This window comes from Echiichthys vipera, assembly GCF_963691815.1.
Source record: "Echiichthys vipera genome assembly, chromosome: 1".
Taxonomy (NCBI): domain Eukaryota; kingdom Metazoa; phylum Chordata; class Actinopteri; order Perciformes; family Trachinidae; genus Echiichthys; species Echiichthys vipera.
Window position 1 is genome coordinate 26,730,425 of NC_139826.1, and position 17,705 is coordinate 26,748,129.

Genomic DNA, 17,705 nt, shown 5'->3' on the forward strand with positions numbered 1-17,705 from the left:
GATTTCCTGTAGAGCCACAGAAAGCTTTACACAGCATTGTTCACATATACAGCAGTACTCTGCAAGACCTGTTAACAGACTTTGATGTGTGGAGTTCCACTTTGAGTAGAGTAATGAACATCATCACGTCACTACATCAACAAGACAACATGTCGTCCTCCATATCAGGAGAAAAAAGGCGTCAGTACTAAAGACCACTTAAGAGTGTTGAGAATGATCCTTTCAGAAAAAAAAACACGTTTATGTTCACTTAAAAAAGTGGAAATCTCACCCATGGGTCTTTAATGTTTTCTATTCATATGAACACTTTTACGTATCCGTCTGAAAATTAAGTTGTGAGTAATATTTGTGATTCAGTAAAGATTTAAGGGAAATAAAACAGAAGCAAAGTATCCCGTCAAGACATATTCCACACCCACCGACGTCAAAAGGGAGGGACATTCAAACAATATGGCATCATTTCATATTATATTAAAACAGCATATAATTTTAGACACAGTTAAATGTTACTTGGGCCATTTAGTTTCCAAGGTAACGGAAAGAGTATATTTAGAGAGCACTAAACTGAGACATAGAGAAAAAAAGTGTTAATAATCTTGATTGAGCGATTACAATTAGTAAAAGTCAAATAGTAAAGATCAAAACATCTCATCTGCTTAAAGCTGAAGGTGAGAGAATGCTCAGGAACAACCACCCAGCTCATTCAGCACCACTTCTGACACTTGCGTCATTCAGTATTTAGTGGCATTACTGATTCATATGGTACAGTAGACGTTTCACTTGAGCGACTCATCAACGAGGTTCAGGGGAAATACAGACGTCAATGAGAAAACGTGTTTTTTTTGTTTTATTAGCAGCCTAATATGCTGTCAAACATTGGCAAGGCAATACAATTTAAGTGATTAGTTAATTTTGACCGTCATTCTATGCTCTGTTATTTCTGAAGAGCAGACTGCTGTATGAAAAACAGACCAATGAAAAACAGTTGCTATGGACACAGTTCTGATCTGGGCCATTTTTAAATCGATACAATCATTTTTAAATCAATATTTTATGTCAGATTATTGATTTGTTTAGTAAGTCATTGTGTTATTAGCGGGATAATGAAGAGTGAGCACGTCATTATTGTGAATTAAACCCCTTCAGGCTGATTAAAGACCTGCATCACCCTGTCATGGTTAAATTTGCAATTATGACCAGCTCGCTCTACATTATGCCTTACTTGTATCTTTATTTGATACATAATTGCAAGTTCATTCTCGATCCGTGGGAACAGTGTATGTAGCTAAAATAAACTTGGATCAAAGGCCACCTAGTGGCTGTCAGAGCTCTCAAACACATCTTACAGTCTTCAGTCAGTGAATGGAAGTGAATCAGGTGTCATTGTGTGGACTAAATTAGGATCAATGCTATATTGCATGACCCAAAGGTCCTAGACGACACCTGAACCAGCTTGATTCACTGATTGAAGACAATGAGATGCAAGTGAAAGCTCTGAAAGCTGGTGAGAGGATTTTAGAGTTTAAATGACTTTGTTACATATATCATGGTTTTGCCCCCCCCCCCCCCCCCCCCATTCAGAAAGGCCAGCTTTACTAACGCAAACGTCTTTGTCGCTGCAAACTACTGTGGAAATTTGCTACATATGTGAAACCTGGTGCTGCCATTTTTTTTTTCATCTGCCAATGAACAAAAATTGCATCTGACCTCTGACCAGCAGGCATTTTGTGAGGGAGATCCATTCTTTCTCTTACCTAGAGTTCACACATCAAAGTGCCCTATCCAACCACAAACCCCACTGGCTTCCCACCAGTCCAATTGTGTTTGACGAAACAAGTTTGGAAGTTTTTATTTGTACCGATGTACCTGAAAAAAAAAATCCTACATTTACAGTCGAGACAAAAATAAGAAAATTAGCATCAACAGCACACAAATCCAGTGGCGTTATGATCTAACTTTATCTATACCCTTTGCTTTACTTGCTTCAGGTGTTAATTGTAAAAAGTTCCTCTGGCTGTAAAAAAAAAAAGTCAATAGTTTTGATGAAGAGAGAGAGAATTTCTGCTCTTTCATAACTGACGTCAAATAATTATCGTCTGAGTGCTGCCCTCAGTTTAGCGGAGCGTCCTCGAGGATTCTCTTTTACATCATCCTTTTCTGGGGTGATCACTTTTCTTCGCAGAGGAAGCCAATAATCACTTCCACCATCACTCTTTCCCTTCCTGGTGTCTTTCGTCCTCGGGTTGAAGTGATACTGATCTAAATTAGACAAGTCATCTCCCCGGAGGAAACGTTTAACCAGTCTGTCTTCTAGTGAATGAAAGGTGATCACGCAGAGACGTCCTCCAGGTGTCAGTGCCTCTCGAGCAGCACGCAGCCCTGCATGTAGTTCGTTTAGTTCATCATTCACAAAAACACGCAGGGCTTGGAAAGTCTTAGTGGCCATGTGTGCAGGTCGTTGGAGTCGGTCCTTACGTGCATATACGACAGCTGCAGGAAACGATCCTAGAGACAAAGAGATGGTAAGAGTGAGTGGATCTTGTGAAAAAACTGAATGTAGTTCTAATAGTACTACAATATTTTGACTTGACCCAGTACCCCATAGAATTGCATTCATCTTATGAATTAACTTGTAGCATTTAAGACTTTCGTTTTCATTACCAGTCTCTGTTAATGTTGGCATTGTTGAACCATGATCACGTACAGTATTTTTCCTATCTCTGCCCATAACCTTGAGCTTTCCCTAACCTTAACCACTATTCTATAAAATCAAAAGGCCAATGTAACATTTTCAGTATGCAGTCCAGTGCAGTGAGGAATGCACAGAGTCAAAACAACCACTGAACAAGATCAGTGCAGGACTCGTCAGTAACAGTTGCCAGGTTGCCATTGGAAACCCTTTTGAGCAACTGGCAACCAATTCTTGGCCTTTGGTTGTGGAAACCACTTTATAGAGACGGCAAATCGTGCACCCTAAAATAAACATATACATTTATAAATTCTTTGTATTATGATATTTAAATATTGATACTGTAGTCCAGAACCAGACAACTGCATGTGAAATTGCTGCAGCTGGTGTGTTTACTCGTATGCGCACAGTTTTAGCGCCAATGGTGAAGCAAATTAGTTTCTTTGACTGTGGGTTGAAAAGTTAAACTCGTCAATATCACAAACAAATGTGCAAATTGATTCAACTGACAAAGAACCAGATGAACCTGAACAAAAAAAACAAAAAGGCATTTGTACATTTTGGGTCTTAAATGTCAAACTTCCATTCTTTAAGTTAACGTATGACTGCGTTGTATCTTAATTACTCAAAATGTGAGGTGACTAAAAATGGCAACCACATTTTCGGTTTCGGCAATTTAAAGCTGACGCCTGGTTACCTGCCTGGCAACCACTTTTAAAAGTTAGCGTTGAGCCCTGCACAGTCTACATCCATCTAAAAGAACAAGAGACACGGCTGTGAGTTCAGCAATATACACATTTTGGACAGACGCAAGATCATCTGAAGGAGGAATGAAGGAAGCCATCTGTGTCAAACCTAAACAACCATCCATGAAGACAGTGGGGGGCTGACACACCACTTATCAGCTACGACACCACCAATCCATACCTTGATTCTTGTGAATCTGAAGACTTGTGCACCCAATGACTCATATACGACTCAACAACCCACAGGTGTTATCAGTGTGTGAATGACACAAAAGAGGCTGAAATGCCTGAGATCTCCAGCAGCCAAGAATGAAAACATGCCATTGACTAAGTACTAAGTATGATTTCTTCTGGTTAACTGAGAGAGAAAACTAAAGAGCACAAAAACATAGCTTATTGAAAAATACATACAATCCACTGTCAGCAGCGGAGAGAGAGAGCTGCAGCAGGACTGAGTGGCAGGTCCATCAGAGGATCTGTGTGGAGCAGATGGAGGGTGAAGATGGTGTTTATTTGGCGGATGTGTCACTAAAATACCGAGGTAAATGCAGCCAAATGCTTCTCTGATCTTTAAATCTAATGGAGCACAAAATAACTATAGTACACGCGCCATGATTTGTGCTTAAAAGCACCAAAATATTGTTTTTTTTGTAGTTATTGCTTTCTGGCTGGGGCACTCAGTTTTTCTTTGGTCAAATAAAAAGGGATTTATGTTTCTCTCCCCTACCACAACCTTCCTCTCCAATTCTCCTAGACAATTTGCACCTACCTTTTACAGGTGGAGAACTTTTTCCATAAAAAACTTTTCAAATCATAAATAAGTCAGAGCGGGGTCTTTACGTACTCTATATGTAAAGTGTCTTGAGATAACTTCTATTGTGATTTGGCACTATAAATAAAATTGAATTGAATTGAATTGAATTTAATTGAATATGCTAGCCTGGAAACAAGGCGAATCTGCCAAATTCATGTTTCGTTTGTTCTGGATATGTCTGGCCTCTCTCAGACGTACTTTCAGCCATCCTGGCCCTGGGTGGACCAATCACAACCGTTTATCTCTTATGGGGCAAGTTTAAGATGATGACGCCATCCAGTCTGCAGGTCTGTGAGCGCAGTTTTTCAGGCTCACGAAACTCAAATAAAACTGTCAAGCTCGACAGTGCTGGTCAAATATGACTCGATATTCTGTTACTGTGTTGCCCTTTTCTTTTTTTAGAAACGCACTGACCAACACTGACCAAGCTCCGCCGTTTTCGTTGCTGTGATTGGTTGTGGGTCTATCCAATTCCGTACAGAAGCATTTTACTCTGCACGACTAAAAACTCCCCATGGAAAACGAAATTGAACTGAGAGGGCCCGGACTAATATGCACTCATGTATTCACGCATTAGTCTGGTGATGCCAGGGTAATTTCATCTAGTTATTTGAGTCATCCTCAAAATACATGTGCAATTAAGAGAAAAGCATTAGTAACTGCAAACACGCAGAAAGGAAAAGTGCTCTTACAAAGGCTGGTGCACCGCTTTGATAAATAACATTCAGGTTGCTCAATGTATCAGAATATAGGCACAAAAAGGTCAATAAATATGTTAGAAGCATCAGAAGTTAGGGCCAAAACTCTGACTGAAAATGTATTCAAAAACTGCTGCACATTAAAGTTGGGAAAACATTAGTTTCATGTTAATACATGTGAAGACTTGATTCCACCTTTACCAACTCATAACCCCCACACAGAAGTCAGATGAACGATTAGACACCTATATAGACCTAAAGAGAAACTGCAATAAATAGAGAAGTGAGTGATGTGGCATTTCTCTCCTCCTGCACTAAACAGCCCAAGGTGTGACTCACACTGCAATCAATACAATGCCTGCAAAACAAGGACCAGCCCTGGCCTCAACAAGCCATGTGCTCTCTCTAATTCATCTCTCAAAGATCCCACAGACAGATGGAGAAAAGAAGAGATTTAGATTTGTACATAAAGGGGAAATTAGGTAGTTAAGAAGAACACACAACAGTGTGAATGCGTGACGACAACATACAGAATTAACAAATAAAAGCCATGCTTAACCTTCGTTTGATATGTCATCTTAATTTGCTATATTTGATGTTCATACCCCAACAAAGGCAAGAGCGCAACTAAAATCCACAATAAGATATTTGGACAACGACAGATTTTCTTCCTACGGTGTTACTGGCCAAACAAAAAGCATGAGTGTGATCGCAAAAAAATTGGAACAGGAGGTTTGAGGTGGCACAACAGACAAGAGGATGTCTTTGCTCAAGTTGAATGTTTTCAGTTTGAGCCAGAAATCGACTGAAACACTGTTGGGACTGTTGAGAAATGATTCTGTGCACACCAGTGAGTTGCACATTGTGATTCGTTTACACGTCCTCACAAAGTAGGTGGTGCTGGAAGCTTGGTGACGTAGTAACTACGCCACAAAGCTTTATTCAAAAGAAATATTGAGTCCAGCCTCATTACTGACTAAAAAATAATGCCTCTATGTATACTTTTACACCTTACGGATATTTACAAAAACAAGAGAACAAGAATAACGTCTCAAACTACAAATCGGCTATCAGCCACTATTAGCTTAGCCCAGTGACAAACAAAATGTTAAACAAACCACGTGGTCTAACTATCAGCTTTGCGCCCGAGATCAGACTGGAGACGCAGCTACTTAAAAGATAGTTGAGTACTTGGTCGTTTCCTACGTTAGTACCATTTGAACGGAAAACCGTAATTTACCCTGATTACAAGAAACTTTCAACACTCTGACAATCTCGCTACAGCCATCTGCCTCTTATTTAGATTTCTGTAGTGAAATATGGAGCTATGGTCTTGGTAACTCTTCATTTCAACTTTGAGAATCAACTGTTCCTCATCCATTGCGGTGCTTTCAAAGTTAGCAGCAAGAATAAATAGAAACAGAGCATCCGATAAAAGTTCAGCTCAAAACATTGTGTTACTTTGCTTCAGTTAGGACACGTTGTTAGGCTGTGGAGATTTGAAAGTTGTTCTTTTTTTCTATACAGCAGTGAAAGCTAATGTGCTAATGCTGAATTAATTAAAGCAGATCACCACACATGTTTTACTGTTGTTGCTCTGGGTCGAAATTAGCGTTAAACAGCTTCTTGGCGTCTCAAAATCAATGCATCAGTGTCTTCGCCTCTGGTGACTCAAACACACGCACACAAAGTTTAATACAGGGTGATTATGCCATTTATTGGGTTGTTATTTTGAATGCATGTGGTGCTGTAATGAAGCTAAATGTAGCTCACTTGACTCCTGCTGTCAGTGTGCAGCAAAGTAAACAAACTTTCCTTACAGTTAAATGTTGGGCAGAATTCAGAGAAGCTGCTCTGCTGTTTTTTTTTCATTTCAGGCTCTTAGAGCATCTTTAAAAATAATGATAGTTAAATTAAGCTAATGGCTGTGGGGTTTTCTGTTACCTTCACAGCTGTGGCAGCTTCATGGCTGCCTATGCTACTCGTGTGTTACTTGCATGATCTTGTGTCAACAGCACAAAAGGTGGAAGACGCCTCTCCCACTCAGAGGCACATAAAACTCTATAGGTTCTTGATTAAAACCAGTTTGTCAAGCAAAGCCGTGGTTCTGTTTTCAGAATCTCAATCAATTATGACGCAGACGGCACTTGCACAAGACCACGATGCAAAGCTGTGGCTATTTGTGGAACCGCTATTATCACGTCTATTTGTAAATCATCCGGCAGTGATATCTCACCTATTATCGTTAAATGTCAGAAACGTTTTCAATGATTTACAGAGCTCATACTGAAAGTGCTTCACAGTAAAGACGTCACCATCCCACATCACCACTTATCAGTTATCACTTGTGGATCGCTCCAGAAAACCATGTTTATGCCCGCTCTGAGGAATGCATGAGCTGCGCACATACTGTATGTGTCCCATATCAGGAATGAATGGCCTCCCCACGTCAATTAATTCCTGATATAGGATGGTTCGTCTGGCATTAATCCTTTATTACTGTTTATACAAGCTGTGTAAACCTTTGTTTTATATTCATTACTTCTCATTATGCATATACATTTACTACATACCAATTGAAATTGTTTACTTTCAGTTAATTCATTTGAAAATACTGTCTACATATATTTAAAGTTATTATATTACTTGAATTCAGCCCTGTCATTCATCTGCACTGTTATGTCTTAGGTTCTCATTTAGATTTTTTACTTGTGTGATTTTCTTTTTTAAGAATATAAATATATATATTTATCTAAATATATATATATAGATATATACAATATATATATAATAATAAGCATTGTTGGAGAATGATTGATATCCAAGGCTTTCACTGCCAAAAACCACTTCTTGTAATTGTTGTTCACATGTGAATAAATCTTTTGAAACTTTTTCTTTTAAATTTGAGAAAAATAAAAATATATATACATACTTTTATTTTTATTAATATAGGTTTTTATTTTCCCCTCAAGCCAGTACTAACAAATTTACTTTGTTTAAGTTTATTAAATATCTCAATTTCATTCCTGCTGCAGTTCTTAAGGCCTTTTTTTCTGTGACGTCTCTCCAGTTCTTGAGCATGTGAGTGTTTTCACACGACACAACATCTGCCCTTATATAGTGTTTAGGGGATGTTTCTATATGCTAATAAACAATTTCGATCAAGTGGGATTCCTCATTCAGTGCATCCGGATAAGAGCAGATGTGGATAGTTAACAAACTTTGGTGCATCTTCAGTTGACTTCTCTAATTTTAGAGAAACTTGAAAAATGTTGTTGCCCAAGGCCCATTATTTGCTGCACTATTTGTTATTTTGATCTGGAAAATTCAGCAATTTGAATTCATGTTTACTGGTGTGCAATGTGTAAGATAACCTAAACTGTAAAACTTCTTCTTCACTTCTCCTGTGACTTTAAATGTTTCCTGTCAACCCCACTGTCACAATTGTTTAAATAGTCCCCCTGTAACTTTATTAAACCAAAACGTAATTGGTGGTGACTCGCTTTGCTCTTCAAAAAGGATCAAACAGCTGCTCTCACTCACACCTGTTCTCCCAGGGTGACACTGACGCACATACTGCTCCGTGCAATAACTATTGAAATGACATCTCACTCGTTCAGCAGCTCAAATCTGAAGGCATACGGCAAAAACAATCAGTGAAGACAAACACTGTTATCCAGGGCTTTATGCACAAGTATGTCTCGTGTGTGAGCACATGTGGGTGTTTGCATTTGTGGCAGGTGTGTGTGCGCATATACGTGAGCAGAGAAACAGGGGAAAAGAAGGGGAAAAATAAAGCAAAAAAACTATGTGGAAGGGAGAGAGAGGGGGAGAGAGAGAGAGACAGACAGAGAGAGAAATGGGTTACTGTGTGTTTTCAGGGTATTAGCCACATTCTGTTGCAGCCACCTCCAGCTCTGTCTTTGTCTCAACTCTTTCAAAGGGGGGTTGAGAGCAAGGCACCAAAAACAGAGGCAGGAGGGAGGATGATGATGACTGAGGTCACAGTCCACGTAATTTTCTGAGACAAATACGTCCCACCGGGAGACAGCCTTAATAACATTGTTCGTGTTTTATTTTCCCTCGCAGCCTCCAGAATGCTGCGGGGAATTAATCAGAATAGTGTCTAGCTACCTGCCACAACGCTGGCCAGCTGCTGTGTTCGGGTGATGGGGTTGACACGGCGTGCCTCCACAATGGCTGAAGCTATTTTCCTGGCGTGTCTTTCTTCCCCATATGCAGTGAGGATGGATGCAAGAGCCTGTTGATCTAAGGTATTCACAACGTCAGCAGCACAGGGCATGTCGGGGTACCTACGCACAAAGAGAAGCCCAATTAAGCTGCTTGACGTCACGTCCTTGCTGACAGTGGCGAATCCTGACATCTCTGAGATACAGCTGAAAGCCTTTATGGCTGACAGTTATGAATAGAATGGTTGTGAGGGGATGAAAACAGAAATGCAGCTTGTGCTGCTCGTAATGGGGTTATCTTAGCTGGTAGCTTTGCAAATTATGCTTACCTTGTAAAATGATTCATATGTATTAATGAAAACCTTCAAAAAGCTATAAATCAAAAGACATATAATCTATACATCCCTATACATATTCATCTATCTATCTACCTATCTATCTTAAATATACACACATACATATGCACACACACACACACACACACATATATATATATATATATATAAATATATATATGTATATATACAAACAACATATTTAACAACAACAATATATACATACAATATACAGTACTATATATTTGGAAAAAATTTAAAACAATGTATATATATATACCGTATATACAGTAACTATATATGGTATATATAAAATATCAAATTTACAATAGTTATATAAACACATGTACTATAATAATTTGCAAAGTACCGTTGAAATTTGCAAAAGAACAATTGTTTATGATTAAGTCTGTATTATATATATATATACATACATATAAATGTATATAGATTTATATGTGTATATATACATATACATATATATAAATATATAATTATTTATATAAATATATATATTTATATAAATATATATATTAATTGAATATATATATTTATATATATAGATAGATAGATAGATATATACAATATATATATATATATATATATATATAATAAGTACTGAAGCAATTTCACAGCAACAGTAATTGTGATTATCCAGCACTTCCCAATATTATTAATTAGGAAAATGAAGTCTAGTAGTTTTAACTCCCAGTTTTGTTACCTTTCTGCGTCCATTCTCATATCCAAAGGCCCGTCCTTGCTGAGGGAGAAGCCTCTATCCGCCTGATCCATCTGCATGGAGGAGCAGCCAGCATCCAACAGGACAGCATCAATGCTGCCTGGCTTAATGTTCATGTTAGACAGCAGGGCTTCAAGCTCGCTGAATCGGCCAAGCAGTGGTTTCACACAACCACTGGAGAAAGGATTGGGGAAAGGAAAGGGTCATTAGATGTTTGTATATCAATGCTGTGGCTGCTGTCACAACACTGGCCTTATATAAATGAAACTGAAAACTAAAGGCTACATTATTTCAGTGACATCCACTGTTGAACAAAAGCACAGTTAAATGTCACAGTAAAGAAATAAGGCACTCTATTGTGTTTTAAGCTTGTTTTCAGTTAATCAGTTGAATAAGATACATTTTAATACAATGAACTGGTTGACTAGAAATGACTGACTGCAAGATATCAAAGAAATTAATCAAATGTGCCCTGACTGAAAATAGGTTTTCTACTTTTCTCAGTCAATGACAATACATACATCCCATTTGTTTTAATAGTCACATGATTTATTTATTACTTACTCTCTACCTAAATAAAATACTTGTACATTTTTAAATTTTTTATTTGATATAAAAATGATCATTTTAATGTTTTATTGATCCAACAGCTACATTTGATTATAAATATGAATGCTATATGTATTATTGATAATTAATTATTTATGTTATTATTCTGTTAAACATTTGTATGATTTTATCTTGTTTTTTCTTAATAACATTACATGTCATAATTAAACATGATGTGCAATGTGACTTTTTTGTACATTTCTTCTTTTTTTCTTCCATTTACTAACGATTCAATAATGGATGTCTGATGTCATGTGACCGCATCCATGTTTTGTGTGACACTAAATAAAGTTTAGGGAGAAAAAAATGAAAGGATATGCCTAGTTCTGAATGGGAGCTCTTTCTACTCCCAGTTACATACAACTGCTCCTGAATGTGAATGGTAAGTATAGGCCCCTCTCCAGTTTTGGGAAAATATTGACTGTTTTCTATATTCCCAAAAAAAACAAAACAAAGCTTGTCATGGTAACTTTAAGCATTTTAACCAGACGTGTTCGTGGGGAGACCACGGGAGATACGTGAGTGGAAACCCACAATAGCTTGAGTAGCTTTCCAGTCCACCTTTTAAAACTGAATCAGGCGTTACCTTGGAAGTGCACAACTGTCTTAACTAGCCTGGTGAGATCCCTCCTTGTCACTGACAAAGCAAGACCCTGTGTACACACTCACTTCCTCATGCATGAGTGGTGAGATCCTCCAGCCACATTCATGCATTTTTCATGTGACCTTTTAACATTGTGTGAACAAAGATGATGGCAGCAGAGAGCAACAGGAGCTAGCATCTATACATCAGGAGCTAGCATATCAGCATTAGGAGCAAAAGGTCACCTGCAGCCTTCTCCCATTGTTTCTAGAGAAGTTATTACTCTTTAAACAAAAGCGACCAAAAATATCAGATTGTTACAAGTGAGAAAAAAATGATTTTGTACGTCACAGACACAACTCAGCTAAGCATCTCAAGTTGACTACGCCCTCCTTGTTCAGCACCCAGAAAGGCACAGTGTGTAGTCAGCATGAACCTGAATCTGGAGGAGAAGGCTTGTTGATCTTGCCTTGCCTTCCATGAGTAAAGCTCATCACATATTGTCTCATCATACAAACTACCCTTTAATTCTCTCTTTCTCATGTTGTGTAACAAAGGGCATATTATTGAGGAGCACTGGGGCAGTTCAATATATATTTTAGTATGTGTCTAGTTGCAAAATGTGACTAAAAGGCTGCAGACAGGAGCCGCTGTAAAGGGATCCATTGCCATTAGCTTCCAGTTAGCTATTGCTGTTGTTGCATTTGCTCATATTCAGTCTAATGGAGTTGTTGATGAGACAGAGGACTGTGAGACGCCGGAAGAGGCGCAGCTTTGTGCTAGAGCAGATCCGTTTACTCAGCTGAAAAATGGTGGCTTCTCCAATTTCCAATTTGCAGGTGCACCTGGCATTTAAAGGGAAAGGGAGATGAAAGTCTGGTTTCATTCATGTTACGCCCAAAACGCACCCATGACTAATGAAAAGACTGAATACAACTCCTTTGCCATGCGCACCTTAATTTGCACCCAGAATATGTGACGTCTAACTAGCAGAGGTGTATTTGGAGACGCCCTAAGCACACTTGCGCTGTGCACATTAGAACATGCCCATAGATAATTTAAATAGGGCCCAGAATGTAGAATTAAAATACTTCGCACTTAACACGTCAAGATCTAGACCTGAAGCATCCAGACCTGTTGTAGGAGTCATGTGCAATTAGTCTGCTGTTATCCAGACCTAAGTTTTTCACTTATGGATTGTATATTTTATTATTTTAAAGAAATTTTATTTGAAAATCCTATATAAATGACACATCCGCAATTCAAATTATAATATAATTCTCAATTTATTCCTATTGCCTAACAATATCATCATTATTTTAAATCAGCTATTGATGCTATTGTACAACACTACAGTATCAATATGAACATCTCAAATTGCAAATGGCCTTGTGGTGGCGAGGCTTCTTAAAAAAAGCCACTTTGACATCGAACCACTTCTTCTTTATTTCAGTGATTGCATGGCCCTCCGGTGACACAGAATTAACGGCCCTTGGATTTTCCAATTCCTTGGCTTTAGCAGGTCTCTTAATTCCACCGCTGAATAATGGATCTCTGAAAGCAGGACTTCAATATAGGACATGATGGGCAGGACGTTGAGCCTTACTGTATATGGTATTAGTGGGGCGTTAAATTTCTCATTAATGCATGCTCATTAACGTGAAGGAGGTGTTCATCATGTTTACGCAGGTCATTTACAAAGTTACCTGTAGTTAGGAGGGCTGCTGAATCTGACGTGGAACACCAGTATTGACTTATTATTGCTTGAAGTTCCGTATCCCTATCAATAAGCAGCATTGAACATAAGTATCAATGACATAAAGGTATTGATAGCCTTCCCTTAGCGGACATCTTATTAAATTTGAAACTAGCCCCCTCATTGTACACAACAATGACTCCACCTTTCTCAAGATTAACTAGGGGCATGCAAGGGAAGAACACAAATTGGCAGGTCCTCTATTTCAAAACCCACTGAAGACAAAATGGCAAGGGAGCATCTCACCCACGCTGCCAGGGCCTTCCTTTGCCTTGCTGTTGTTGTTCACTATCCTGCACAGTGATTGATTTGTTAAAAAATCTATAGTAAAGGCTTTGTTGTTCTCTCCCATCACCTGCGCTATCCCTTTCTGTTTCTGCCTCCTCAGTAGCACTCTACCCACCTTCTCCAATTTCTAATTTTTCTTCTTATTCAACTGTCTTTTTGGTGAAAGTTTACAAACTTGTTTTTATCTCACTGGTTTCAGAACTTTTCACTTTTCACATGTGTTACAGGTGCAGGCAGTGTTGTGTTGATGATCCTTTTTTCCCATCAAAGCTGGTCGCTAGCTTTGATTGCAGTAAGGTGCTGAGTTTACCAGACATTTTTCTTTTGTAGTGCTGGAATAGAGCAGCCAGTTAGGCCAGAGTGTAGCTTTGGACGCAGTGGAATCTCGTAGCTTTGTTTGAAGGCAGCTTACGTAGGAGTTTCTCTAATGTGTTACTCCTCATCATGAAGCAGTGTCTTCAACCCAGTTAAAGTGTAACACTGACTAAAAACAAACCCAGACGGACATGGCTAACTCTGAGAAGCTCGGGGTGGAGCGCTGAACCATCCAAAACGGCTTTTTTTAACCACTAATATTGCTCAAAATAGCTCCAAACCTCTGCAGTAGCATGGTAACATATTTGATGTATATTCATGCGGAAAAAGACCGTGGGTTCGTTTTAAGCCGGAGTTACACTTTAATGTGCATGAATGGGAAAAGGTAGAAATTAGTAGACTGAACTTACTGAAATTACAATACAAAACAGACCTCACCTTTTTATTATATTTATATAAATCATTTATATACACATTTAAAGTCAACGTCTTGCTATAATAGCTATCATCTGTCAAAGGCTGGTAATCGTGGAATGTTTTAAACAAATAACTTTTACTTTTCAATGATTGAAAAAAGAAAATTCTGTTGCCCGTGTCCGCTTACATGCAGGTGATGAACATACCGTCCACTAGACACTGCGACTTCTTCACCAACACGTTTTTGTAAGCTACTGAAGGATTCAAAAATATGCAAAACAGTTACATAACATTTCTAAATTATTAACTTCTTTATGTGGCTTAGACACAGAGTTTGAGATATAAATGCCTTATGTAAGGTCTTATATTATTAAAGAGGACAAGTTTCAGTGGTGTATGTGCTGAGGTCCAAGTGTGGGCTCATAATTGCTTAAGAGATCTGAGCTATTTATAGGTGTAGCACCCCACAACATTGACATTATGCAATTTTTTTTTTATTCTGGCAACTCACTGGATCAACCTTAAACTGAATATGATCTTCACTCACACAGAGACAGTACAAAGCTTTGCAGATTGAATCACGGGATATGTGAAAGGCCAGTGACAAAGCTTAAGCGCCAGTGCTGATGATGCAAGTAAACCACCCCAAAATAATGATGCTGTATTTCCATTTGTGCCGTAGAATTCTCCTCAAAACTGGCAGCATTGAACAAACCATGTGCAGTTAAAACTAAACAGTATGAGTTTAAATAAAGTCACATATATATTTAAATTTGCAGTACTGTATATTATTATTTTAATTTCTAATGCTTCGGTTTATATCCCAATACCGGGAAAGTTAACGAGCGTTAGCTAACGCTCAAGATATGTTGACTGTACAGATGTTAGCTGTAAGTGTGCCTGTGTTCAGCTCAGCCTCTGGCAGTTACTTCAGGTCCATCTCTCAACATTTTTCTCTCATCTCTGTACATTTATGACGGAGATTCCTAAAGTCTTGGCAGTTTTTTTTTTCTTAGCTCAAGCTGAAATATTTTCAACTTGCACGGACAAGTCTTCGTGCCAGATTGTGCTGCCCTGTCGAATTTCAGTCGAACTGTTTAGTCCATTCAACTTACAATCACACCACCTCTAAAACACTCCCTCCGTTAAGAAAGACATTAATATTCGATATCCAAAATATCAATATCCAAAATATCAATCTGATATATTACGTTATAATACACAACGAAGTAACTTCTCTTCAAACCAGTTTAAAAATTGCATTCAAACAGAGAGGTAAAATATGATATAAAAAGGGTAAACTGTAACTTTCCAGGTTATGATTTGTGAGTGTCCTTGTTGTCCAAGGTCAATAATCAACCACCAAGCTCGATGAATAAATAGTTTACTTTGTATAAATTTCTGTTCCTTCCTTCACTAAATACCTCGTAGTAAATGTTCCTTGACTTCTGCTTGCTGGCATAAGAGTGCACTCAGTGAGGACAGCGGGCTCGTTCAACACGATGCTGTCTCTTCACAAATCAAGCCTGAAATATTCCCTTGTGTTGACCCGCTCGGTTCCTTTACCTGCGTAATGCCTGAGACAAGATGCTGATTGATTGCTTACAGCAGGGGAGCAGTGATGAAAATACCTACAGTCCAGAGAAGAAGAAGAAGGAAAAAAAGGAAGAGGATACAAACACGACACAAATACACACAAAGGCCAGTCTTTAAAAATGGGTTTTGTTCAAATTGTAAAAATTTTAATTTTGTGAATAAATGGTTGTTGACTGATTGGTGGCCTTGTCATCGTCTCATTGTAATGTCATCAATAGCTGGAACGCTTCCTGTTCCCTGCTGTTTCTTCACTTTTATTTCGATCATCTTTATTTCCTGGTTCAAAAGCTTGTTTCTGAAAGGTTAGGAGGATGTTGCATCACAGATGAGGAACGTTTACAAAAATGGAAGTCTACACTTCCCTGAATGTCGTCTGAGATGTGTGATTGATTGTTTGAGGTTATTTATCAGCTAACTAGCACTGAGAAAATAGATGACTTGTGTGTTGTACTGAACAATGCAAAGACACACACACACACACACACACACACACACACACACACACACACACACACACACACACACACACACACACACACACACACACACACACACACACACACACACACACACACACACACACACACACACACACACACACACACACACACACACACACACACACACACACACACACACACACACACACACACACACACACACATACAAATCGTGACCGTGATTTTACTGTACTGAATTTACTTTTGCCTTATCGCGCACCCCGAGTCCATGTTTCAGCTACAACTTCAGCCATATGGACTTCTTGCTGTTGGGTACGTTGCAGTCATTTATATAATTTACACTGCTTTTTTAGACAGTGGACCAATCGGAGGATTAAGGCTATGTTAAACCAACTTTGGTTCCCTGCATTAATAGACAGCCCTCCCAGTCGATTGAATTGACAGCAGGGCTGCCTACGCAGAGAGCTCTAACAAATCAAGGCAGGGTCATCCAGCGAAAAAATGTTCAACGCAGCTCAAATGTTGCTGTAATGCATCGTCATCCAGCAAGGCACAGTTGGCCAATCACATACAAGATAAAATAGCGCGATAACTTTCAAGAGTTGCAAAAATCCTTTCTGTATTACAAACTGTTGTTCAGCGTCTGATACGCCTTTAAATGTAATCATCTGTTACTTCAACTAGAAATCCTTGATCTTGTTTCATGTCTCACCAGTACCTCAAACAAAATAGCCCCAACTAATAAGCAGCAGTCGCTGGTGCTGAATAAATGAAGCAAACGGAGAAGAACTTCATTTCTGCTCTTCTGAAACAGATGTCACAGAGACCAAGTCCATTTTTTTATACAGTCTATGATACCAACAACACAGCCCCCTGCAGGAAGAATGGTGCGGTCATCTTCCTAGTAGCTATCTAGCTACATCTATGAAACACTGTAGTGTGGATGAGATTGACACTTCTGTACAAGCTGTTGCAAGTGGAGCCACAGAAATAACTTTTAAATGGGGGATTTTTTCAATCGTTGTGAAAAGATTAAGTTAACCACTCCTAGTCACTACTACCACTGTAAGTGTTAGCATAGTCTTAATGCACAGCTTATCACTCTGTTATAAGGGAAAAAAGGTTCTGGCTTGTATTTCTTTAAACAATCACTATCATCACAATCGTCCGGCAACAAAATATGAGGACAATTTAAAACAACAATAAAAAACTGTTTAAGAACAATTAAAACAATTAAAAGGGGTATAAGAATATTAGAACACAAGAATTAATAAGCTATATACATGTGGAAAAAGAGGGGAATGCAGAGGAGTGGTTGAATTAATGTGGTATGAAATAGTTATTCATTCATTCATTCATCTTCAACCGCTTCAACCGGGGGGTGGGGGAGGGCTGGAGCCGATCTTAGCTGACATCGGGCGTGAGGCGGGGTACACCCTGGACAGGACGCCAGTCTATCGCAGGGCACA

At 38.7% G+C, this 17,705-nt stretch overlaps 1 protein-coding gene across 1 annotated transcript in view; it reads right to left on the reverse strand.

Moving 5' to 3' along the window:
• Positions 1-2,010: 2,010 nt before the first annotated feature.
• Positions 2,011-17,705, reverse strand: part of mettl15 (methyltransferase 15, mitochondrial 12S rRNA N4-cytidine) — a 47,225-nt gene continuing 31,530 nt past the window's right edge. Inside the window, exons 4-6 of the mRNA XM_083921444.1 lie at positions 10,194-10,385; positions 9,082-9,260; positions 2,011-2,505 (exon numbers count right to left, since the gene is read on the reverse strand). Of these exons, the coding sequence (XP_083777570.1) occupies positions 2,090-2,505; positions 9,082-9,260; positions 10,194-10,385 (787 nt within the window). The 3' untranslated portion in view covers positions 2,011-2,089. The remainder of the gene's footprint in view (positions 2,506-9,081; positions 9,261-10,193; positions 10,386-17,705) is intronic.